This window comes from Ixodes scapularis, unplaced genomic scaffold, assembly GCF_016920785.2.
Source record: "Ixodes scapularis isolate PalLabHiFi unplaced genomic scaffold, ASM1692078v2 PGA_scaffold2__306_contigs__length_199485367, whole genome shotgun sequence".
Lineage (NCBI taxonomy): Eukaryota > Metazoa > Arthropoda > Arachnida > Ixodida > Ixodidae > Ixodes > Ixodes scapularis.
This window is the reverse complement of record NW_024609857.1, coordinates 33,395,267-33,421,818: the sequence shown is the minus strand read 5'-3', so window position 1 is coordinate 33,421,818 and position 26,552 is coordinate 33,395,267. Positions and strand designations below refer to the sequence as shown.

The 26,552-nt window shown below is 47.6% G+C and overlaps 1 protein-coding gene across 1 annotated transcript in view; it reads right to left on the bottom strand.

Moving 5' to 3' along the window:
- Positions 1–26,552, bottom strand: part of LOC8028903 — a 47,331-nt gene that overhangs the window by 13,062 nt on the left and 7,717 nt on the right. The window contains exons 4-11 of the mRNA XM_042291342.1: positions 24,489–24,641; positions 20,710–20,912; positions 19,579–19,756; positions 16,702–16,948; positions 9,671–9,725; positions 6,283–6,402; positions 2,514–2,621; positions 1,473–1,550 (exon numbers count right to left, since the gene is read on the bottom strand). Of these exons, the coding sequence (XP_042147276.1) occupies positions 1,473–1,550; positions 2,514–2,621; positions 6,283–6,402; positions 9,671–9,725; positions 16,702–16,948; positions 19,579–19,756; positions 20,710–20,912; positions 24,489–24,641 (1,142 nt within the window). The remainder of the gene's footprint in view (positions 1–1,472; positions 1,551–2,513; positions 2,622–6,282; positions 6,403–9,670; positions 9,726–16,701; positions 16,949–19,578; positions 19,757–20,709; positions 20,913–24,488; positions 24,642–26,552) is intronic.

Genomic DNA, 26,552 nt, shown 5'->3' with positions numbered 1-26,552 from the left:
ACGCCGACTTCGACGCCCGCGACGCTCTTCTTTCTTCTGTTTCCTTCTTTATTTTTGGCACAAGTTCGCCACATTAAACGTTTATTTATTTCTGTTTATTTCTTGTTTATTGGTCACCACCCGTGACAATATACGCATTTGAGCATTTGACCGCAGCGCCCTCTCGTCTATAAACGTTGAGCCAAAGCATGCAAAGTTTAACGCGATTATATACGCATTTGACCGCAGCGCTCTCTCCTGTATAGACGCTGAGCGGCTACAGGCAACGTTTCATCCATGACATCCAAAGCTCTTGAGTTACTACCAGATCTCAGAGCCCCTTACTCGTCCCGCAGTCGTGGCCGAGTGGTTAAGGCGATGGACTAGAAATCCATTGGGGTCTCCCCGCAAATGTTCGAATCCTGTCGACTGCGCGAACATTTTTTTCTTTTTATGTGAGCACGGACGCCGTCCGTCCGGACGGACGGATGGACGGACAAGGGCTGGACCCTAAGGAGCTTCGCCCCTAAAAAACGTCGCGATAGGATGTGAAATAGCCGAAAAATAGCCACAAAGCCAACCGCCCGATTCGGACGCCAAATCTAGTACAAAGTAGCCCAACTTGGCTATTAATAGCCCAACCTGGTGGCCCTGAACACTGTCCGGCGGCGCCGAAGGGATACCAAGGGCACCGCCCCCCGGCCCTGGGGACACACACACACACACACACTCAAAAACAAGTTGGTACGCCACTGAATATGGGCCCTGCATTGAACACGAGCCCTGCGCGAAGCGCTTGACTTCAGTTCGGGTACAATCAGTGCCGTGCGGGGACACTCGCGTTGGGGCACGTGTCCAATCGCTGCTGTGACGGAATTTGCCGAATCGCTGCTGTGACGGAATTTGCCGGAATTCGCGTTAGGGCATCGTTAGAACGATGCCCTAACGCAGCACGCTGTGTGTCTATCGGCGACCACGCGCGGCCTCGATGAATAATTCCAGCACCTACCGGCACCAGATCACGTGGCCGCTTGTTCTGGCTGAGGAGGAGCAACCTTGCTCGGGTTTTTTTCTCCAATTTATTTGGTATGCGCGCAAATAAAACAAAATATAAATTAACGCGTGCTGAGTACTGAACGCCAAGAACAGACGCCATGGGACGTCGAGCAAACACCGTGAAATTCTATATTATAAAGTAATCACTATTCTATATAGGATTTCACGGGAAATCAATTGCACTACTCAGTAGTACAATGGATTTCCTTTCGGTACTGGACCTGTACACGGCGTGACGCGCGGCTCTCCCCAATTGCTGCAAGGACAACGATATATATTTCTTCCTTTGTGCTTTTCACTCTGTTACATGGTTCTGTTTTCTTCGAGTATTACCGCTCGGTGGTTACTTTAGGGCCGAACAGCGATCGCCTTCGGATGTTGCTCGACTGATTCAAGTTGGGACTTAGGAATGGCGGCAAACCGCCATCTTCGCGTACCTGTAGCCCCGCAGCTCTTTGAGCCTGGCCACGGCGCACTTGTTGATGTCCTCTTGTAGGCTCTCGTCAAACTCCTCACTGCGCATGTCAACCACATGAGCCCCGTGACCACACCCCCGCGACATTCAATTGTTGCACGCGCATTGGGTACTCGCAAATTGGGTTCAATCATGTTCACCGCATTGGACGCGCCACCGCTAATATTTACTCTAAAAGGAGCTTTGAAAAAGAGACGTTTACATTAATGTTTTTTTTTAAATTCTAACATGTAGCAGACGTATATCGCAGCCAATACTGGCAACATTTTAATTTAAACATATGATTCATTGTCCTACAAGTATACTAAGAAGTTAGTCAATTGATCCTTATGCCGCGTGAAGAGAGGGAACACAAGGGGAATACACCTAGGACGAGGTTTGTCACGTCACAACTGTCACCTCACAATAATATTCCGCTTGTTTTCTTTTTTTTTTTTTTTTGGGGGGGGGGGGGGGGGGGGGGAGTGGGGGGTGGTGTGGGGTTTACAAGGGGACGGTTTATGTGCTTTATAGTATTACGACATTTTTATTTGAAATTTATTTCATAAGCTCGAAAGCGAAAAGCTTTACTTATTGATATACGAACACATCACTCCAAACAAATTAACTAAAACAAAGCAAAAAAAAAAAAAAAGTAGAGCGCACTTTTTTTTTTGTGTGTGTGAGCCAGGGAATTTTTAGGATGATTAAAAAGCGCGACAGGACAACGGACACAGAAAGAGACACAGACACAGAGCTACTTACAACTGAACTCTATTTCTGCTGCAGCTCGGTATATATTACCGGCAACACCACACAAGTTGTTTGTGTTGCTGCCGGTAATATATACCGAGCTGCAGCGGGAATAAAGTTCAATTGTAAGTAGCGCTGTGTCTGTGTCTCCATCTGTGTCCGTTGTCCTGTCGCGCTTTTTAATCATTATGAATCACCAACTTGCCCAACTTTCTACCCTCGTTACTTTTAGTACCCGGCTCACCAACGTGCGCGCTGCCTGACAACTCACATGGGGACGAGGTAGATGGCGTAGATGAGACCAAAGGAAACCAGCGAGCAGACGGTGGCGACGGGGACGGTGACGATGAACCAGCTCCACGCACTCACTAGCTGGTACCTGCGCAGACGTCCGAATCACATTGGGCGTCGCGACACATTCGGTAAGGGATGTGGATGAAAACTGTACCTGTGCGCGTTTCTTGTGCTGCGTTAACTTCACTGATTTCAATTCTTCGGTAGAGACCGCTTTAATGCATACTTCCTGTCTGCTTTTATGGCGTAATATTATCTAAAATAAAACTGTTGAGCCTAAACTCTGTTACGGGGTGCTTATTAGGTATAGTACAAATTTTTTTTTTTCATATATGGCGTAATATTATTTAAAATAAAACTGTTGAGCCTAAACTCTGTTACGGGGTGCTTATTAGGTATAGTATAACATTTTTTTTCATATCAAATTAAACGTGTGGTTTTAGGGTACGACTGCTGACGAAGGGAGCTACATCTGCTATTGTCCCGCCTTTACGATACCATACACGAACTCAGCTCTGTTACGTCACGGCGTGGTGGTGGCGTTTCGGGCGCGTCAGGCGCACTTCCGGTCTCGGGCTGTGGGCGGAAATCACCTGCAGAACGTGCATTCCTCTGTTGTTTTAAAAAAAAAAAAAAAAAATGAACACGCATTTTTTTTTTTTTTTTTTTTGTGAAAACGCCGCGCTTTGGCTGTACCAAAAGAATCCGGAATTGTTAGGTCAGTCTTCATGCGTTTTCTACCTGCTTGGTTCGTCCGAAAATGTTGATATGGGTGCCGTAAAAAATAACAACCAGACGCCGTCGGAACAGGATTGCTTGTGCGGGAAGCACTTTGGGTTGAATTCACGGATACTTGTAGTCGTCAGATTTATTTGTTTTGTTCGAAAATGACCGCGGAAAAACTGCCAAGTTTTACGGACCACCTGCGGACTATACGTTCAGTTCGTCTTCAAGTTCAAACGGCTGCCCGATCGTTCGAACTGTCGTCTGCTCTTTCAAACGTTTCTGCTTCTTGTCGTCTGCTCGTTCAAACGACAGCGGCCCGTAAGCGCGAGACACATGCGCGAAAAATCCATCCGATCCGACGTCCGATCCGGCAATACGACTGCCTGATCCGAAAAATTTGGTCGCTTCAGACGCCGGATCGGCGATCCGACGTGCGTCCAACGCGCCAGATAGTTTCGCACGGTGGACGGATTGTCGGATGCGTCCAGCCAATGACAGCACAGCTAGCTCAAACGTCATGGTGACGTACTGGGTCTGGCGGGACGAGGCGAACGCGATAACGGGACGGGCGAGGGGAAACCGGACGCGTGAATCCCGTTGACCCATTCGAGAAAGATGGCCCCAGCAAAGAATGCACGCGCTAGCGAGAACAAGCTCCTAACTTCGCTCGTGCGAGCTGAACCGTCAATCTGGGACCAGATATCTATGAACGCGGACCTCCGCTGGAGTGCTTGGATCTCCTGGGCGGAGCCGAAAGGATCGTCGTGTCGCATGCAAGGTCGGAAGCGTGTGTCTCAAACTGTCGCGTACGGCGATTCGGAGCGGCGTTCGGACTGTCGGATCGGACGTCGGATCGGACGAATCTGCCGTCCATGTGTCTCGCGCTGTAGACGAAACGTTGACCCGGTAATTGCGATAACAAGTGAGTGCAGGCCTCAAAATACATTTAAGTTTGACGGTGGGTTGGATTAAGTAGGCTCTGTGTTAACAGTAGATACAAGAATATGCTGATCATTGTTAAAAGGCCATCACCGACTAGTTAAGCCTGAGTTAATTGGTCCGATTATGCTTGCGATTTTCAGTATCGATGGCGACCATCACAGAAACGGTCCACTCTTTTGAAACCCGAGCGACATCGCGACTGAAAATAGCGAGCAGAGTGTCATGCGAGTTAGGTTTTAGCGCCCATTCTGCGGAGTCCACGCGGAATGAATCGCCACATGTCACAATTTTCACGCTACGTTTTGCAGTGTAACGAGCCTCGTTAATTTCGCTGAGGCCACTAAAGTAGTCAGACATGCCAGAAAGGCGTGGAATTAACAATTCCAATGCGAACAATGGCACGGGGACTCACACCGACGCCGCCAACATCGACTTCTAATGATTTCTTTATGGGCGACGGCGAGCTCCTTGCCCACACTCCATCGCGCATGCAGGGTCCCGGTGGCGTCCGCTAGGAGCGCTCCGGTTTGTTTGTAAACATGAGTTGGTCTATAGTCATGTGACAGGTTAAGAATTCAGTGGGCGCTCCGCCTCAATCTCAAACTTTCGGCCTTTGGTAACATTTCGTCGCTCGCGCAGCCGAAGCCCGGTGAAAAGCCACAACTGCGTGCATAGCACGCACTTGTGGCCCAGCCACAAGGCGTAGCTTCCACTGAATTCTTAGCCTGCCACTGACTGTAGTTAGTATAATTTATTTCCCTGGTAGTATCTGACCGATGACATGTATCCGCCTACTTGTGAATACAAGCATATGAAATTTCAAGCCTGGTAAACAATCATTCGCGCAGATGATGCCTGTGTTTGCACTCTTGGTCACTAAAAAAGAAAAAAAAAAAAAAAAAGTGAAAAGTAGTAAAAATGAAATAAAATCAAAACCCTTTACTCAATTAAAAAAAAAAAAAAAAAAAAAACACGCTCAGGCTAGGTTTTGGCTTGTTCCCTTATTGAGTAAAACTTTAATTAATTTTTCATAGCTTCACTTGAACTCTGATGTATCCGTTCCGAGGCTTAATCGAGTCAGTTCACGTCAGACTGGGCCAAATCCAGACGGATCGTTTTGGCCCGAGTGGGATTAAAACAGGGGGGGGGGGGGGGGAGGAGGGGGAGAGAGAAAAGAAAGGGGAGGTGTTCAAAAGACTTTAAAAAGAAGACCTTGTGCTCTATGCTTTTTGAAAACTTAGGTTTTCCAGTGACATCTTTAGATTTGATTTGTTTATACGACTACGTTTTGGGCCCTGACCTGATGTGATAACAAGAATTAAAATGCCATCGCCCCACCAACCTGTCGGCATTTTTAATAGAACAAGAAAGCAAGTGCACTGTCTTCCCCGTTGCTCAATTTACTCAGAAATTAACCAAGATCAACATGTCTCTAAAAAAAACAATCGGCTAATTTGACGATCCTTGGTTTCCTGACGATTTCTATTACAACACTCAAAACAAGTACTCGTGTTTTAATGATGATATTTGTTTGAAGGCGAGAGTACCGAGCTCGTAGTTTTTTTTATCCTTGGAAGTTGCTCCAGCGGATCGAGAGTTCGCGCAGCTGACATACATTCTTAAATACATTGTGCGCAAATGTACAAATACTTGTACATTTTAAGCTGTTCGTGTGCTGTGTTTCTTCTTTTTGTTTTGTGTGCGCCAATGTGATGACCCGCGTGGTTGGTTTTGGGCACATTAAATAAACAAATTATTACTATTATTATTATTATTATTATTATTATTAAAAGAATAGCTCGCTCTTGCAGCCTAGGAGCGGAATTGTTTTACGTTACAAAAAGCAAAAAAAAAAAAAAGAAAAGAAGCGAAGCAAAGGGCAAATGAACACAGATATTCATAAACTATATGCATACGTTACAATGTGCAGAGGTACTTTTCGAGCGAAAATGAGTCGACGAGATGAGATCACTATGGTGCGTGCCATTTCTAGCGCGTCCCAGCCAGTCGCGGTGTTTGAGACCTCTGGCGTAGTGCAATATATGTATTTGTCTTTCAACTGCAGGCTACATACTTACTTGCTCAAGTGATGCAAGATAGCTTTTCGGGCTGGAACGTTCCAGAAACTTGCCAGGTTGCCGAAAATTGCCGTCATGGTGGCGCCGAGCAGAAGCGCCGTGCGCAGGCTAACGCATACTCTGAAATCAGTTGGTTAATAAATTAGTCTCTGAGCGTCAAAACTGCACACTTAGCGCAAAGAGCTAAACTATGACGCATACGGCTTATATATTTAAGCTTTATTTCTTGGTCAATTTACAACTGACATACCTTTATAACAGGGGTCTTTAAACATTTTGACTATAGGGAACCGGATTGGGAACCTGTTGCAGTCTCGAAGGCCGGAAATTCGATAAGAGAATATAAACGAAGAAACGCGAGATATATAAGCCTACAAAAGCATTTAAATACTAAATTTAAAATAGAGCAACAATTAAAAACAAATGTAAGGTGGACAAATACATATAATTTAATTTCAAGAGCCATATTTTACGACTTATATTATTGCAAAATGATTGTGACTCCGGGAACCTATCAGACAAATCAAAGCGCATAGGAACTTTGGATTATTCACACAGGGCAGAAAACTAATGAAAGTGATAGATCAGATCAGATCAGATCACTATGCATGTACTACATGTAAACACAAATGATTTTTTTTTTAATGTTACGCAGACATGAATCAGGGAACTAGGAAGAGTGGTTCTGGTGATCAAAATGCACAATAAATAATATGGCGAGAGAACCGGTGTTTGGATGCAGTTTTCTAGACATGTGGGAATAAGGTATTTCGAGTTCGAAGCGAATTCAAAACGAATAGTGATTTCGGCCGCACATTTTCGAATCGATTATTGAATAGTTTCTTCGAGCTTTTCACTACTGCACCACGTGCCTAAACGAACACCCATCTGAACTCGTAAAAGTTTTTCGCAAGCTTCCACTTGTCCCTATATAAGCTAAGTTCATTTTAATTTAGCTATATTTATAGAATGTGACATCAGAGAGTCCATTGCCTTCATGGGAATGGCAAGTAAACGATGCATTAAGCATAAATTTAAACCCATGGAGATGCCCAGCTGTACCTAATTGAGGCCACTTATAGATCTTCTTGCTATATACAGAAATCTTTTATTTAAATCTAGATTTTGAGAAAACAATGACAACCATGAATGATGAATGTGGTTTGTCAGGACATCTCTGCCTAACATATACTCTTGCATGATAGCAGAAGCTTAATTTTGAAAATTTTACTGTAGTGTAGATTTCAACATTCACAAAGTTTGTGTCTTCTTACATACACTATGCGCGCGTGTGCGCCATCCGGCTTTGAAAGGGGGCTTTCCTCTTAAGAACGTGCCTGCCATATTGGTACTTTTCGAAGTGTTGGTCGCGGCGGGTTAGCCCCGCTGACCGCTTTTCTTACCGACTACTGGTGCACTGCAGAGAAGCAACACCCGCGCATGCGAGCTTTGCAAGTGTTGCTTCTCCGCAGTGCATAGGTGCTCTGTAGGAAGCGCGCTCAAAGGGGCTAACCCACCGCGGTTAGCCCCTTTCGCATCGAAAAATACCAATATCACAGTCCATCTAAAAGCGAATATTGAATAGGTATTATTCGCATGTACTATTCGAAAATTCGAATATTCGCACAACACTACCGTTTCCTGTCATTCCTTCTGATTACTTGTGGCCATTTCGTCTTGGCCAGCATCGCACCGCTGCAGTGCGGTTCGTGGTGCAGGGAAGGCTAGGGGGGAGAGGGGAGCTTCTTTTTCTCCCCGCCAGCCTTCCGTGTACTAAAGTGGAAGAAGTTTACTCCACTGCGTGGGTGCGGTGTTCCCATTAAAAAACAAGGACAGGAAGAGACGTAAACACTGGCGTCAGTGTTTACATCTCTTCTTATCCTTGTTTTTTCGGCGCCTATCTTCGATGTCAGATAATAGCAGAGAAATGATCGCATCAGCGGTTCGATTTTCGACAAGGTGGAAGCGAGAGCTTTCTCGCCATCTGATTGGACGTGGCGCCAAAGGTTGCGCGTAATCAACCAATGAGACGTTTTAACCCGTTCGGCGAGTTCCCAATCGGAGAAACATTTGGTGAGAACGTCTCCCCAACACACGAATAATGAGGGTGGTCTCTCAGCCTCTGATGTGCGTGTCCTCGAACTCCTTCATCCATTGGTCGATGCCAGCTTGTGTACGTACAACAGTAGAACAACCTGAGATTTGCAAACGAAAAGCGGATTGGCAGTCGTTTGATCTCGCCGCGGCGGTCAATTCGTTGTACAAGTTTAACCTTTTTTTTCGGTTTATTAGCAGGTGACGTCCGGTGTTTAGCTTTACTTCTGTCTGTGAATGACAGTTGTAGCGGACGAAACGCGTTCTTCGCTCGCGTTAGCAGACGAACCTTCTACGAACGCTATCTTAATTCGCTCGCTCCGCGCGAGGCAAATCGGAGCTGTCTCTCGCTCTTGCGCTGACCAAAATCGGACCCCAAGAAAACAATAAATCAGACCTAGCTCTGACAATGTTCGTATCATTCGCGACTTTTAAACTAACGCTGTTATCTTATACGACATTCAGCCTGCATTTGATAAATATTAACTGAAAATAAATTTGGTGTCTACTGTTTTGAGTGGCGGGTGTGTTGACAGTGTCTTGTATAGACACTGTGAACACAATGTAAGACCCAACGAAAAATCCAAGAGAGGCTTGCGGAAATATTTGCTCACCTCGTATATGAAAATTTTTCTTTATTCTTCTTTTGTATCGATCTTGTGCGATTCCACAAAGGAACTGATATGATTAAAAGAGTGTAACATATTTACGGGCTAATGAGAAATGCAGGGGTCGATCAACACAATTAAGCCTGTTTTTTTTTTTTTGTTTTTTTGGCCTGTACAAATAAACTACGCATCACAGAACTTTAATACTCCGTGAGAATGTGACGCCGGCGGTGGCGATGAAATGAGCGTAAATACATAATCCTACTTAAATAAAAATATTTAAAAGATCTTTTTCAGCCGACGTCTTTCTAAGCTAAACATTTATCAAATAGAAATTTGATATTGTGAGTGCTTGTAAGCGTTAGTTTCAGTGAAAAATACTTGTCCGTTAGAGAGACGATATTGTCTTCTTTCTTCTTGACAAGTATCTTTTTTTTTTCTTGAATAAATGTAGCGGGCGCACATATTCTCAAGTTTATGTTTGATGAGGTGGGCTACGTAGATGTCGGCTCATGGATAAATTGTTTTTGTATCTTTTGATCCAGATAACGCTGTATGCTCACCGCCGCTGTCGCCATATTCTCACGGAGTGTAAGCTTTCCACCATGGGTTTCAGATTTCTACGATGCGGGCCGAAAAGCCGGGTTTCGTTTTCTCGATCGATCCCTTTGTAAGCTAATACATACGTTTGAAGTTTAAGCGTCTCGGGCGATGAGATCTGCTGCGATTCAAAGGATAAGGCTGAAACAAAAAAAGAGAGAAAGAAAAATGTTGACCAGAGATACCTTCGTTCATAAAATCGGTTATAACTTCTATCCTCAGCTTCAATGAATTATATAACTCGTTGTTTATATGCCGTTTTACCTCGTGTCTCAGTTGCACTAAAGCGTGTGCAACTGAAATGCTAGACCGAACCACACAAAAAGTACTTGTGAATAGATGACAAAGTTCACCATCGTATCACAGAGCCTTCGAACGTTCGCTGTAAATTAGCCAATCTCTACTTTTTTTTCTTTCTTTTTGCACGCTCCCACCTGAAGCTTTGCGCCTGGTTTAGACTTCGTAATTAAGTTTCTTCTTTATCGCGTGAAAAAAAAAGCTTGCCAGTATCTCACATCAATTAAAAAAATAAGAATAACGGAGGAGGAAACAGAAAAAAAGGAAAAGAAAAAGAAAAGGAGTTCACACTCTTGCGACCTCTTAAAACTGGGCACCTTAAAACCTCTTACAACGAGAGTACACACTGGCGTCATCTATTGGGTAGCAGTGTAAACTTGACGGTCCAGCATATTTACTATTTCTCTCGCGCATTATCCTTTCTTTCTTGTCTCGAAAAACTTTTGTCAACGTCACAAAGGAGCCTTTCTTATAGGTATTACGCACATTTGACCTCGGAAATCCCGCAAAACCTTCGCTTTTGTGAAATGCAGTTCCAGAGTCACAGCATAGATGGCACCAGCATGCCAGTGTGTTCTCTCGTTTTAAGAAATTTTAAGAGGTTTTAACAAGTCTCGTCTCTCTCAGTCGTACTCGGTTGCAAGAGTGTGAACGGGCCTTTACTCCTGCTTCAAAAATTATATTTCAGTGATGAATGACCTATTGGAACGCGAGGCAAAGTTCAAATCATCACGGCCCACCCGATGGGACTCAGGTATTTCTCTGCCTAGTCTGTCCTTGTCTCCCGATAACTCGGCTTGCATGGAAGCTCTCAGTTTCAACAAATGCGGTTATGCTCCACAATAGGATGAAAAGAGTCACTGGATTCTTGGGTTTGTTATGTATCAATCCACACTACGCCACTTCCGAAACCGTTCTGGTCACCTGCGGCCAGTCCTGCGTACGCTCGCTCTTCACTGCCGCTTCTTCCTCTTTACTCTCGTTCCCCCGCGCATCCGCGGGACGGGCCCGTTCGGTGCCGCGCTATCCCTCACAATCCTCCCCCCTTAGAAAGCGAAGTCCGGTCGGTCTTCGCAGAACTTCAACAGCTGGTCCACATGTGCCAGTCCCGCAAGTCTTCCAGTTCTTTGGTCCCTCAGACGATAGTCATTGGCCCCCACTTTCCCCACCACCACGAAAGGTCCCGAGCGTCTTGGAGCCAGTTTTGCTGCCACTCCTTTGCTGGCATCACTGAGGGTGTGCAGGTCGCGTAGTACTGTGTCACCTATTCGGAACTCTGACTGCTGTCGGGTTCGATTGTAGTAACGCCGTTGTTGCTCTCGCGCTTTTCTTTGGTTCTCCAGAGCAAACTCGTACGCGTCCTGCAGTCTAGACGTCAAATCTGCAATGAAGCCCGGCGTGCCACTGATTCGTAAAGAGAGTTGGCGGGGGTTTTGTTCCCAAGGGCAGCGGAGCTGGCGCCCATAACACAAAAGGGCAGGTGAGTACCCTGTGGTGACGCTCTCACAGGTTCGCATTGCAAAGGCGACCTCTGGGAGATGTTGATCCCAGTCACGGTGGGCACTGCAATATGCCATCAGGCACTGCTTTACTGTAGCATTATGCCGCTCCACCAGCTGTCCTGCTGGGCGGTATGGCACCGTGTGGTGGTCTCTGATGCCAAGGTGTTTCATTACCGCTTTCCACAGGTTTGACACAAAGACACGCCCATTCTCGCTAGAGATACTCTTTGGGAAGCCATGTCGACAAAACACTTCCAGCATTCTTTCTAATATGGCCTTGCTGGTCGGAGCTCGAAGTGGGAATAGCTCCACAAACTTGGTAAATTTGTCGATGATCACCAGCAGGTGTTTGTGTTGGCGCTTTGAGGTGGGCAATGGTCCGATGAGGTCCACACTCAGCTCTGCCATGGGTTCCTCTGCCCAAGTGCTGTCCATCAGTCCGCCTGGCTTCTGGCGGCGAGGCTTCAGTGTCTGGCATGAATGGCAAGACCTTACATACCGAGACACATCGGATCTCATGCCTAGCCAAAATACCTTTCGGACACTCGTCTCAGTGTCTTGAAATAACCTAGGTGGCCGCTTAGAGGGTGATCATGGGACAATTGGAGCACTATTTGGCATAGTTGTTTGGGCATCCAAAGGAGTCTTCTTTCGCCTACAATCTTCAGCAGCAGTCCATCATGGTCCAGTTCGCTGTCCTCAGCCATGTTCCGAATCTGGCATGCTTCTGCAGAGTCAGTCGGTAGGGTGCCGTCCTTGAGATAGCTAATCAGCTTGATGATCCCAGGGTCCTTTCGCTGTTCGTCAGCAAGCTCTGATGCACTGAGGAGGGGTGAGATGTCGGTTTCCTGGACCATCGCGTTCTCCTCGAATCGAACCCGGCATTCTGTTTCCACGGTGTCAATGGGGAACCATTCGTTATCAGTCTCTCTTGTCTCCGAGCCTACTGGAGCTAGGACGGGGAAACGGCTCAGCGCGTCCGCTGGGATGTTGGCTTTCCCCCGTCGATGCCTGATGAGGCAATCAAATCCCTGCAGGCGCAGCACCCATCGACGTACCCTGCTTGAAGTCTGGTCCGTGGTGAACATCCACCTAAGAGAATCGTGGTCAGTGTGGATCTCAAACTTGGTGTGCTCCAAATATGGGCGGAACTTGTCAACGGCCCACACTACCGCCAAACACTCCCACTCCTGCACCGTGTATAGTGCCTCTCCGCTTCCTTCAGGGCTCTGCTGATGAACGACACTGGCCTCAGCCTCCCTCTAGCCTCCTGCAAGAGAACTGCCGCAATGCCCCTCCCACTGGCATCCGTTTCCACCACGAATGGCCGGTTGAGATCTGGGAGTGCAACCACCACGTCATCAGCCAGCTTAGACTTGAGCTGACGAAATGCCTCCTCTTGAGGGTTCCTCCAACACCACGAGACCTTCTTCTGCAGGAGGAATGACAGTGGCTGAGCCACCTCGGAGAACTTCGGCAGGAAGGTGCGGTAGTACCCCGCCAATCCTAGGAAGGCCTGAAAATCCTTGACTGTTCGTGGGGTTGGAAAGTCCCTGACGGCCGCAACCTTATCAGGATCAGGTCGGCACTCTCCCGACGAGATGATGTGCCCCAGGAACTTTAGTGATCGCCTGCAAGTTTGTGTCTTCTTAGGGTTGATGGTCAATCCTGCATGGGCGATCCTGCTTAAGACCTCTTCAATATGCCTCAGATGCTCTTCGAACGAACTTGAGTATACTAGCACGTCGTCCAAAAAGGCCATACAAAACTTGTGCTTTATCCCCGCCAGTACTTTGTCCATGAGGTTTTGGAATGTAGCTGGTTCACCAGCCACACCAAAGGGCATCCTCTTAAACTCAAACGTACCTTGGTGGCATATAAAAGCAGTCTTGGGGACATCCTCGGGGCGAACAGGGATCTGAAGGAAGCCCTGCGACAAATCAAAGCTCGTGAACCATTGGGCTCCGCCCAGCTGTGCAAGTACCCAGTCTGTCCTGGGCATCAGGTACACCGGAACCTTGGTTTTGGCATTTAGTGGACGGTAGTCCACTGCTAGCCGGTACCCTCCAGGCTTCTTTGCTACCAGGACTGGGGCACAGGACCACTGACTGGAGCTTCGTTGGATCAAGTCCTGGTGCAGCAAATCTTCCAGGCAGGCGTCCATAATCTGCCTTTTGTGGGAGTTGACCGGACGAAGCCTACAGCGCGTTGGCAGGGAACTCCCCGTGTTGATACTGTGCTCCATCAGTCCGGTACGACCAGGGCGAGCATCAAAAATCTTATCAAATCTTCGTAGTAGGGCCGAAACTTCCGGATGTTCAGTGCCATGTTGCTGTACCGCGTCCTCCTCCGAGGGCTTCTGGGCGTCTTGATTCTGGTCGGGTTCCTGGTGTGCGACTTGATGAGGCTCTGCAAACAACTCCTGCAGACTGTACACCTCCTCACCCAGCCGGGGATGAACTGGCGCCCTCGAGCCAACGTCCCGGGCAGAGGGGATTAGGGCCTGTGGTTCATTGCCCAGAGTCCAAGAGTTCAGAGACACATGAACCGAGATGTTAGTGGCATTCAGAAAATCCCTACCAAGTACTATGTCTCGACAGAGGCCTGGCATATGGAGGAATCGCTGCTTCCTGGATCCTCCGGGCCAGTGTATTCCGCACCTAGTTGAATGCATAATCTGGGACCAGCCCGCTGCAAGACGTAGGCCTCGTCGTTCCTCCTTGATGCCCACACCAGTGGCTGTGGCTGCCTCTATTGCTTCATCTCCCATTAAGCTGACGCTCGACCCCGTGTCCAAAAGCGCCTTGAATGTGAACTTCCCAATACGAAGCTCTAACAATGGCTCCTTGCCGCCGGCTGTTGCAGCTACCTGCACTGTGGTGTCGTAGAGGCCCGCCGGAGTGGCCTCTACTGCCAAGAGTTTCCCTGGCACTTCGCTTGCATGTGGCCAAGCTGGCCACACTTGAAACAGCGTGGTGAGCCCTGGCGTCTAGCTGTGGGACATTGTCGTTGCATATGTCCGATGCCACCACAACGATGGCACTGGATCTGTAGAGGCTGGTTGGTTGCTGGGTACTGGTGAAGACTGCTGTGCAGGCCAGTCTGGTGGATCATTCTCACTGCTCCGGCTGCACTCAGCTGGTCTCGATAGTATGATGGCTGGAGGGATGCCGGATGCAGGGGCCAGGCCTGGCTAGCAACTGGTGGTGGCACCGCAGCACTTTGAGCTGGTGCATGAGTCGTTGCACTCTTGCTGTAGAAGGCCAGGTCCCGCGCAACTTGGTTGGTGGGCTGTCGCGGGGGAACATGCTGCACCCGCCGCCATACTCTTTCCATTAACCCATCCGCTGCCTGCGCAAGCTCTTTCAGGCTCGCAAAGGTCTTACCTGCACAGAAGTCTTGGAACTGAGGGTGCATTTGCTCCAACACCCGCTCGACTTTTTCAGCCTCATTCACATCGTCGCCGATCCTGTCATAGTATGAGGCTATAACATAAATGAACTGTTTGAGGTTCTCCTCCGGGTGTTGAGTTCGGAGCCTCAGTTCTTGTTTTAGCCGTTTCTTTGTGTCAACGGGTGCGAACTCCTTTCGGAAAGCGGTAGCAAACGTTGACCAGTCGGCGAAGTCCTCTGTGAACCGAAACCACAGTTTCGCGCTTCCCTGGAGGGCTGCAGGTACGACCCGGCTGAGCCGGTCCTCGAGTTTCACGCCGTGAACGAGGCAAAAGTTCTCCAGGTAATCCAGGAAGTCATCTGGCGACTGCAAATCTCTGAAACCGATGAATTTCGGTGGCTGAACGGGGACCAGTCGTGGGCACGTCGAGTCTTGGTCATCCGTTGTGCTGGCCTCAGTGACAGCCGCCGCGACGAAGGGCACCGCTCCCTCTTCCGTGGCTCGTATCGGAGTAGCAAACAAAAGCTCACGAACGCGGGCCGCGATCTTCTCCCGCTGTAGCGGTGTCCCGTCTGTTTGTTGCAGCAGTGTCTGAAGAAGCTCCGGTGGCACGAACACTGACGGTTGGTTCATTTTAAGCAACGGACGAGCCCCCACTTGTTATGTATCAATCCACACTACGCCACTTCCGAAACCGTTCTGGTCACCTGCGGCCAGTCCTGCGTACGCTCGCTCTTCACTGCCGCTTCTTCCTCATTACTCTCGTTCCCCCGCGCATCCGCAGGACGGGCCCATTCGGTGCCGCGCTATCCCTCACAGGTTACTTCATGAGAGTTCTCCCTGATGCGAGTGTTGAGGCATCTGCAGTCTGTCCAGTGTACTTATCTCCTCAGGTTAAGGGAACGGAGTACTTCACTTGCTCTTGCGGGGGACCAATGGGTGGACATGTTGATGGAACAACCTGTCGGATCACTATTGTTGTTGAACCTTTCGCAAAGTTGTTTGAGGCGCATCTTGCTGGAGAAAATAACTGAATCAAACGTGATCCGATGGCCCTCAAGCGGTGAACGGAGTTATGGACATAAGGGATGGTGGCTACACGTGAAGTATTCTTTCTGGGGGAACGAGAGCTTCCGGAATCTAATATTAGACGAATGAGGATGCAAGTTAAAAGATCGTCCGGGTACCCAGCCTTGAGGAGGTGTTCTTGCTGCGTTGATATGCTGAACGCAACTACTTGGCCACAGGGTTTAGTACGGGAAGAAATAAAGAGACCGAATTATTCCATGCTTGACAATTTTAGAGTGAGAACTGAAAAAAATGGAGGAAAGGTTTCTTAGGACGTTGCTGGACAGCCCAGCATAGACCGGACGGGAGAAGATAAAGGTGAAAATCTAGGTACTTTGATCAAAGCCGCTGTAGACCTTCGTGCGTAGGGTGTTCTCTCGGAGAAATTGCTAACTGAAAGAACTGTACTCTCTGTCTTCGTCCTTGCATGTTTTATTATTTCGTGTTTTTGAAATCATTTTTTATCAACCCGCTCTACGTTGCGCTTTAAGGACAGCGACGAGAAAATAGACGGTGGGAAAGCGGACATCTCAGAACACAGGACTGGTGGCATAGGTCAAGGGAAGAATAAAGTTTGTTATTATTTTCCTTTCAATCCGTAGGGCGAAAGTGCGCGCACCGGGTTGCGAAGAGACATCGCCGTCACACGGATTTCGGTTGTGGAAAATGGTACGCGAATGCTTGTGCTTAGCGGCGATATAATATTCTTTGCCTTTCTCAATTAAAGCAGGATTTAATCAGAGAGTACTTAATTGTTTGATTTAGAAGCTCTGGCTAGGTGGCGCAAGCCGCCGCCTGATTAAAAGAGTTCATTCAACTGTATCCACCCATCCATCCGGTCTATTTGTGTATCTCACTTTCTTGCTTCGAGAGAATCACATGGGGTGCTCCCTCTGCGTTCCTGGGACTCTCGACGAACATCCTGTTGGCCATGCCCTGGACCATCTGCAGGGGCTTGAATCGCCTGGTGCCCGCGATGTCTCCGAGCTCGGCCAGCCTCTTGTCCAACGGCGCCGGATCGTCGTCGCATCTGGCCAACGAAGTCCGCTTGGCTCGGAAGTCCGACGGGGGCTTCAGGATGGATGGACGTCGAGTGGTGGGCTCCTGGGAGGGAAATGTACACGCCATGTTAAAGGGGCGGTGCAACGATTAAAATATTAAAAAAATTTGCATCTCGTCATTTTTACGTTGTTTTTCGTGTCCCAGAGAATACAGAAAACATCTCCTTCATTAAAAAATGTCGCGATTCCGCTGCATAATCGCAAAGCAAAATTCGAGCTTTTTTCCCCACCTGCAGCCGCGAGTGGCAGCCGAAGGAACTACGGCGAAAAGCTTACGTGACCTCGCTCGGCTCTAAGCCTCAGCATAACGTCCGCTAATGTCAGCAGAGAGAGGGAGAGGAAGCGTCCTCCGAGAGAGCACACGGGAAGCTACACGGCACCCCGAATCACGTCAGCAGGAGGGGGACCAAGTGTGACCCTGAAGACTGGGAGCGAGTTGAGGGGTGCCAGAAATGCGAATACTTATTTTTTTTTTACACAACTAGGACACGCAGGCGAAATCGGTTTTTTGGTCTTTAGTTTAGATGTGTCAGGCGGCAACTTACTGAAATGTTTGACCGAAGTCCGGAAATTGTTGCAACCCCCCCCCCCTCCCCCCTTTAACACCTGTGCAAACCGAAGATGGTGTCGGATCCGACATCCGATTTCGGCAAGAAAACCGGTCCGGAGAGGAGGCTTCCTCCTCTCCAGACCGTCTTCCGATTTTTGACGGGCTCGGCCGGTCTTGGTTCGGCCGTGCTCAGGCGAGGTCCGGCTTGGGGATACGTACAAACCAAAATCAGCTCTCGATGTGCCCGCCTCACGTTTTTTTTTTTGCCGAAATCGGATGTCCGATCCGACAGCCGATTTCGATTTGCACAGGCCTTTCACCACGTTTGCTATGGTGGCAGCTGTTGTCGGCCCGAGGTTTCACAGAGGGATCCCCGAGTCGTCGTGGCACGTTACGTCAGTGTCGCGTGATATTAAGGTGTCACGTGACGTCATGGTGTAACGTGAGGTCACGGGAACACGTCACATCACGTGGTATGACGTCACGTGATATTGTGTTTTATAGTGTTTGTGACATCACATCATGAATGTAGTTTTTCCGCAAAATTTAGTGGAAACAATTCTCCGCTAAATTTAATGGGAAAATGCCTGTGTGCAGCAGTGTCATTGTGCTGTCGGCGTGCAGCAGTGTCCAATATACTCAGTGGCTCGGCTGTCGCAGCAGTATATTTGCAGGACACGTGTAGGAACCGGGAATTTTCGTTTGTCTCATGTAAAACCATTTCAGGCTGCGATAGGAGAGTAAATCGATGGAATCGGTGTGAGTAAAGTGTGAAATGGAATTGACTCCTCATCGCCTGCAAGCGTTGGCGAACCCGAGCGTTTCACCTTTTTGTCACAAGTCCGTAACTCCTCCATTTATGGACATATCTTTTTTAGAGCGCAGCTCTTAGGCGCCCGTTCCCGGCTTGAGGGGCGTCGGCGTCGCCGTCGGCGTCGCCGTCGCCGTAACCGCGAGTAACCCTCGTAACCCTCGTGAGGGTTACGAGGGTTACGAGGGTTAATCTCACGACGGTTACCCTCACGAGGGCTACGAGGGTTACTAACCCTCGTAACCCCCACGAGGGTTACGAGGGTTATGAGAGTTACCCTCACGAGGGTCACGAGGGTTATGAGAGTTACCCTCACGAGGGTCACGAGAGTTACCCTCACGAGGGTCACGAGAGTTACCCTCACGAGGGTCACGAGAGTTACCCTCACGAGGGTCACGAGGATTATGAGAGTTACCCTCACGAGGGTCACGAGGGTTATGAGAGTTACCCTCTCGAGGGTCACGAGAGTTACCCTCACGAGGGTCACGAGAGTTGCCCTCACAAGGGTTACTAAGGTTACCATCACGAGGGTCACGATGGTTACCCAGGTCACGTGACCCCCCCGGAGTCACGTGACCTGGGGATACCCCCCGAGGTCACGTGACCCCCGTTGACGTCATCGCCACTGATGACGTCATCTGTGATGACGTCACCGGCATCCGGATCGGCATCATCACTGATGACGTCATCAGTGACGTCACTGATGACGTCATCGGCATCGTCACGTGACCCCCAGGTCACGTGACCCCCCGACGTCACGTGACACCCCAAGGTCACGTGACTCCCACAATGTGACGTGACCCCCCTCCCCAAGGTCACGTGAGAGGGGGGTCACGTGACCCCCCCAGTACCCTTCCCTCCTCCTCAAGAGCTGCGCTCTAATTCGGCGTTACAAGGAGTTGTAAACGGCTTTCATTTTTTTTTCCTTTTTTTTATTCAATTGCAAACCGACTGGTATCGTCAAACCCTATTGAGTACATAAATGAATAAATGTTGAAAGATTTCCCAAAAGCTCTTGAAGAAAATTATATTCGTTAAACAAAATTCTCGTGCCACTGAGACATGACAAAGACTGCTTAGGAGCGTTTCGCCGCGTTTAGCAGGCGTCATTCTCCAAAGCCGATTTGTCACTTTGAATTAACTTTAAAACTTCGCAGGATGGTCGTTTCTTATATTCGTTTATTACATTCAACCGACATGACACTAAAGAAGCATGTCCCGATTCAGTGAACGAGAGACTATAATTAGAAACCAGTCCCCAGGTCTTTCGTGTGTTTATGCGACCATATCGGAATAGCTGTCCTACACTTGCCTTTAGAATCGACATCTTTCTCTCGCTGGTCGGTCCGGAGGGAGAGGTTGGCACGGACTGAGCGGTGGCGGGGGAACCCACCGTGTTCGGTTTGAACGACGGGGACGACCTCGGTGCCGAGCCGGTCGGTTTGAGAATCCATGCCCTTCGAGCAAAAGGCACCTCCGGGCTGCGCGATCTGAACAGGACGGCAAGTGTCCAGCAATAACGCAATTCAAATTCCACAGAAGATGGCGGTTCTGCGCCTTTCTGAGCGGAGATCTACGTGCGCAGCGACGCGCATGCCAGAAGACCAGCCGTTTGCGCGCCTGTGCCCAACTAGAAGCGCATCGGATACCAGCATTCAATCATGTTCGAAAAACAGTTAATTTCCAGCACACTATGCTTTTGTCTCCATGAAAAAAAAAAAAAAGTTGTGAAGACAGTTTGACGAGACCATGAAGGTCTCGACAAGCTGCAGTGATCTTTTACAACTCCTTAATATTTGGTTTTAAGTCCTAACTGAAACAATTCTTCTCCCAAATATAACAAAAAAAAAAAAAAAACAGAAAAAAAAAAAAGATCGTATTATTGGCGCGACGCGTGAAGAAAACGGATTATGTTTCAGTCTCACATATATTTTCCGTTGTCACGTAGGCTACAGTTGGTGCGGGGTTCGACTGAAGCGTCATATCGCGTCTCCAGCTTGTTGCTCGCCCTCCCGCGGCGGAAACGGCAAGCGCTCTAGTGAGGAAGCGCTCCAGCTCGTTGCTCGCCCTTCCGCCGCCATCTTTGCCTACTGGACTGTGGAAGGCGTTCTGAGCATTCTCTGTAGCTTTCTTGTAAGGAGTATTGCGCATGTGTTTACAGCAGAGTGGCTCCGCATTTTTTGCTTGGGCGATAGCTAATAAGCGATGGAAAGCTTTAAGGCCCGTTCACACTCCTGCGACCGAGTTAGACCGAGAGAGACCAGACCGCTTCTTAAGCCTCTTGCGACTTCCTAGGACCAGCTCCGCTGCATCGCATCCGGTCCTAAGAAGTCGCAAAAGGCTTAAAAACCGGTCTGGTCTCTCTCGGTCGAAGTCGGTCGCAAGAGTGTGAACGGGCCTTTATATGCTTCCGTGCAAACTGGATCGATGGTTCGGACCGTACTTGTCTCCTCCGGAACTGTCGGGTTTCGTCGGAGACAGGTCTGGCGACGCCCCCGTTTCGCCCGTCCTGGTGTCCTTGAGGATGGAGCATCGCTTGACGTTTCCCCGCCCCGAGAAGGACTGGATGCGGCGGATGGGTAGTTGAGGCACCGACCTCAGTGGGACGGGGTCGAACGAAGCCTTCCTGACTGCTCTATGGGGTCCCTAAAATATTTCAAAACGGGCGGAGAATCACAACTAAAATAGGCACACCGAGTTGGCAAAACCTATCTGTGGTACAACACGAATTCGTCGGACGATTCGTCCCCCATGCGGGAGGCATCATCAGTATGGGCGCAGAAAATGCCAGGTCTCATTGAGCTTTGTTTAACGTCAACCGGTGGTGTTCCGGGTAGCATATAGAGATGTCGCCGTAGGAGCGAATTTCAGTCAGATTACGATATCGGAGAAGCTATACGCTCCATTTTGCGAGTCGACAATGGCACGCGAGCATTAAATCATTAAAAAAATATTATTTTTCGAGGAACCAAGGCAATAGAAATAATATCAACATTGATATTGTTTATATTACATCGCAGCACTTTCGTTATGAACGGACGAAAATGAACAAATCAATTAATGACACGTGTTTATGTTTGAGAAAACCAGCTTTGTTATGTTGGTGTTCTCGCTGTTTTGCTTTACGCTGCTGCTTTGTTTTTGACATCTGTATGAGACGGCAAAGGAGCATAGGGCTCCGTCAAGGTGTTTATTATTTATTTATTTATTTTACAATACTGCAGGCCAGTTGTCTGGCCCAAGCAGGAGGGGCAAAAAAATACAACATATGGGTGCACATGAAAGAATAACAAAAACAATAATACAAAAGAAGACAAGACCGCTGGTGCGGAATGCATTATCGAATTAAGTACCGTTCTAATACCTGAAGGAAATTGGCTGACTGAATAATGGTTTCTGGTAGCAAGTTCTAGTCCGAAATAGTGCGATTAAAAAAACTGTGCTTAAAGGCATTTGTTTTTACGAAGAGGGGCTGTAGTGCGTGATCCCTAGTGTGTCGTGTTTCTTTAACTTAATTGGTTGAGATGTGGGAGTGTATTTAAGCTTGCTTTGGATGTCAGGATGTTGTAAAGAAATAAAATACGACTCATTTTCCGACGTGTATCGAGAGGTGGTATTTGGTTATCCCTCATAAGTTCAGTGGGCGAGTCCAATTTATTGTATTTGCTAAGTATAAACCTAACTGCCTTTCTTTGTACAAGGTCAAGCTGGTGGATATCTTTTTTATTGTGGGGATCCCAAATGACTGATGCAAATTCGAGTTTTGACCTGATGAACGTATTGTATGCGAGGAGCTTAACACTACTGGAGACGTGTTTGAGCTTTCGCCTTACAGCTTTTCCCCCTTGTTCCCTCCATTTATGCATGGGAAATAAAAAAAAGTTTTTAATATTAATATTTTTATTATAATTGCCGTGATACCATATATTACACACCCTTTAAGACCGGAGGCTGGCTTTGAAATCTTACGTCAATCGATCCTTGCATAATAATATACACGTATTTCTACGTGTAATCGGCGCTGGATCAATATTGTACATATGTCGGCCAAATTGGTCATCGAGGGAAATTAAACAAGAATTGGTTTATTTTAACCATGTAGTCCGGATGTTCAGTTGTCTAGCCATTTTGTTGGCATTCAAATTTGGTGCATAAAAAAAACAACTTTATACCAATTAAAAAAACAAAAAAAAACGAGCCAAAAGAAAATGTTTACACACTGACCACAAACACAAGTATAGTCTTGGCTGCGGAAGACAATCCTACATTGTCACAGTCAGTCTTTCAGACATCGCGGTGCGGCAGTCCAAATTGTCGCGGTTGTCCTATAAATTACTTTCTCGTTCCAAGAGTACGAGAAACAGTTGTTTGCTGGTTAAATTTGTTTATTATTTCCCGATACTGCCTTCTCTTATTTTGTATACCCACTTGAACTTCTAAAACATCTTAATCAGTATTGATCTGACATCCTTATTTTTTTCAACTGACACCCCAGTGTTTGGGGTAGGAAAAGAGCGCCATGGTCTAGACCAGATCACCGTCTCCGCTCCTCACACCGACAACTATCTCTATTGCTAGGGTCAGGTTACGCTCGCTGCGACCCTGACTCTGGTTACTTGAACGGAGTGTTGTACAGAACGGTGTTCCAAGGAGCGACGTTCCTCGAACGAGTCTCTTTTAGGGGCCCTACAGGAACGCCACCATCTTGCATGGGTGGAACTGGAACAGAAACTCCTTACGTTTTCCAAAAAACGGCGTTTTTTTTTTTTTTTTGTCCTTTTACCCGAAATTTAGTAGGCATTTAGGATTTTTTATCATGGACTATTTGCGCCTTTTACTTCAAGAGATGGTTAAGTGTCCGAGAGAGAGAGAGTCGAAAACAAAGAACTGGAACAAATGTGATTATGGCGACTCGAAACTTAGATCAATGCAAATATATTTACTTGCTCGCGTCTTTTTTTTTCATGTATTATGCAGTGCAACATGTAACGGCGCGTTCCAATCTTAAAAAAAATGTAACAAGAACGCGTTCCTTTCGAAGCACAAGATCTGGTAACGGGAACTCACCCCCAGATTGAGAGAGAACGAGGAACGAGCTTTCGGTTCGGGTTTTGGAGGAATGCGAACAAAGCTACAGCTGGACGTACAGTGGGCCAATTGTTTAATAATATCTAGCGAGCGTCGACCGCCGGGACTGCCAGCGCTGTGCCGCGGGGAAAGGCGGAGCAACGGGAAAGATTAGGCGCGTGCGCACAAAGCTCCTTTCGTTGCAGGCGTCGTCTGCTAGGCAATTCCGTTGACCGCACACAGCCCCTGTTCATCATCTGCTGCATAGCTAACCGCCTTTAAGCAAAGATCTGAACAGCGCTTGCTTTTATTTTCTTTTCGATACTGCTCAGGCGTGGCATAAACCGCGCGTCATCTCGAGTTTAATTTACTTTTTTTTTTCATTTCATGTGTGCGTTTACTTTTGTGAACAACAACAAAAATGAAAAATGCGGTGACGCGTGACGCGACAAACTGAATGTAACAATGCATTACAACCAATCCAGGGCTTTCACCCTGCCGCGTGACATCGTGCTTTCACATGCAGTCTTACCCAACGGGGAGACCACGTGACACACTTTTAGCGACGGACTGGCCAGGATGGCTCGTAGCGTCGGCTGCGGTACAAAGCAAAGTAAAACGGAGTACAGACAGGGTTTCCGCCTGGTGTTTTGTATTATCAACTACGTTGTTGCTGTCGTCATCTAGCCTATGTAGCCGGCCATAGTCACACTTTTTTTTGACAAGCGGGCGCGCGCAACTTTGTTGCCTCCTCGAGTGGCTACAGAAACACGGGAACGGGTTGTGAGAATGTCGATGGAAGGTATGACGCAAATGGATATAGCAACAACAGTCGGAGTTATACAGGCTACCGTCAATATGATTGTGAACGGATTCCAAGAGGAGGGGCGTATCGGCGACGCACTTCGACATTGCAAGCGCCCTGCCCTCCTTTGCGACGGAGCAGGGCCTGTGTGCGACCAACGGAATAGCCTAGCAGACGATGCTGCTACCAGAAGGGGCTCTGTGCGCACGCACTTAATCTCTCCCGTTTCGCCGCACGCCTCCGCGGCACGGCGCTGGCCGTCCCGGCGGTCGACGCTCGCTTGATAATATTAAAAAATTGGGCCACTGTACATCGTCCTCGATGCCAAGAAGCGGCGCTGGCTGATGAACCTTGTACTGCTTGACGAGGAGGGGCCCGATGTCCAGGAAGGGGGGCGATCCCCACTCCCTGGACTCGCAGGTTGGCTGAGCGAACGTGTCACCGTCCCTCGCCGGGCTGAACGTGGCCACCTCGAAGCCAGGACCCAGACTCACCCGAAGCCTCTGCGTGCAAAATACACCTCCCTTGACGCTTAGACTGCAGTGTTGACGGGAATGAGTTAAACGTAACAAAGTTACCGGTAATGCGTTTCTTTTCTGGTACCGTTGTAACTTACTTGTTAAATTCTCTGAACAGTACCGGATAACGTACTTACGTTACTTATCTCGAATCACGGGTCACGTATTGTTAAGTCACTCGTTACAACTTCTTCTCAAAGCTTAAAAAAAAAGATCAAAATGTACGTCAATTTTCTTTTTTCGTGTTTCGAGGCTCTAAGCAAAATTCTTGCACTCATCCCACATCCTTCATAATTTTGCCTCTTTTTTCCCCACACAAACACTGCCACTCTGAATAAACCCCAACGTCCACGCTTTGTGTCCCAGTGTAAGAAAACACTGTCGCCGTTCATCAACAAATAAAAATGAACGCGAAATTTATATGCGTTACTTTTTATCGGTAACGGTAAGGCGTTCCTTTCACTTTGAGGTAACGCAGAACGCGTTCCTTTTATTTGCAAGTAGCGAGTAGTGTACGAGGTCTGATATAAAAAAGTTCCGAGACTGATTTTGTAGCGTAAAAGGAGAGGGCATGCACAGCGCAGCAGTCGAATAAAGGGACCTTTGTGTCTCGTTATACCAAAGGGCGTCGCTCTGTGAACCTTTGGAGCTGTGCTACACGAGTTTTCGTGGCCACGTGGACGGGCACAATGGTAATTTGACCACAGACTGAAAACCAGAGCGAGAACGAACATCGATTCTGCGTCAAACTCGGCAGATATAAAACAGAGACCTTTGAAATGATTCAGCGGGCTTGTGTCAAAAAACAGTGAATTTTGCGAAATGTTTTAAGCGGAACTCACGCTTCAGGAACGTCAGAGCATGGCTGGAACACGAAGAGCGGTAGGGCGACCTTAACCGACCGCTCCTTGACTTCGGTGACGTTTTGCCATTCTTAAGGTGCGAGTGCCACTCAAAACAGAAGGCTTATGTCAAAAAAGATTTAGAAAGATTCTGAAATGATTTAGAAGGCTTATGTCAAAAAGAAGTGAGGTACCTAACTTCTTTTGACATAAGCCTTCTAAATCATTTCAGAGATCTCTGTTTTAGATTTGCCGAGTTTGTCGTAAAATTTATGTTCGCTCTCGCTTTGGTTTGCAATCTGTGGAGAGATCGTCATTATGCTCATGCATGTGGTCAAACAAACTCGTGTAGCGCAGTTCCAAATTTTCACAGAGCGACGCCCTTTGATATCTTGACTCAGGAAGGTCCCTGTCTTCGAAGGCTGCGCGTGCTTCACTGTGTTGCTTTTTCTTTCGCCGGAACGCTTTGATCACACCTCGTAATTGGGTACTTTTATTTTTCGGTAACGCCTACTGTGACGTGATTTGTCTGAGTCATTTTGAAGCACTTTTTGGAGCCGGAAAAAAGTCTATTTTTGGAGCAGCAAAACTAAGTATTGGAGCGTATGCGTACATTTTATTTTTATTTGTACCAGTGCGATTAGTATGGTAAGATTTATACGTTTGTGTCTGCTTTGCCTAGCTGTTTCTGTGCAACCTTTCGATCCTCTAGCTAGGAGTTTAATTCCGCGTAGAAACACAAGGCACAAAAACTAGATGCTGACTGATGAAAGGCTGTAGAAGTACAAGCCGATGTGCATAATTCTTTCAGGTGGAAACCGAACGTATACCAAACATAATATTTTACTGAAATAGTTTTGGAATATAATATTTTCGAATACCCAAGCTTATATTTTTTTTTCGAGTTCTAAAGGTTATAATAAAATTGAATTTCTTAAATTTACATTAAAAAAAAAGCTTTTGTTATTCGATTATGAACATCTATAACAGTGGTTCTCAACCATTGATGTTTCGCGGACCCCTTGTAGACTGGCGGAGATGGTGGAGGACCCCG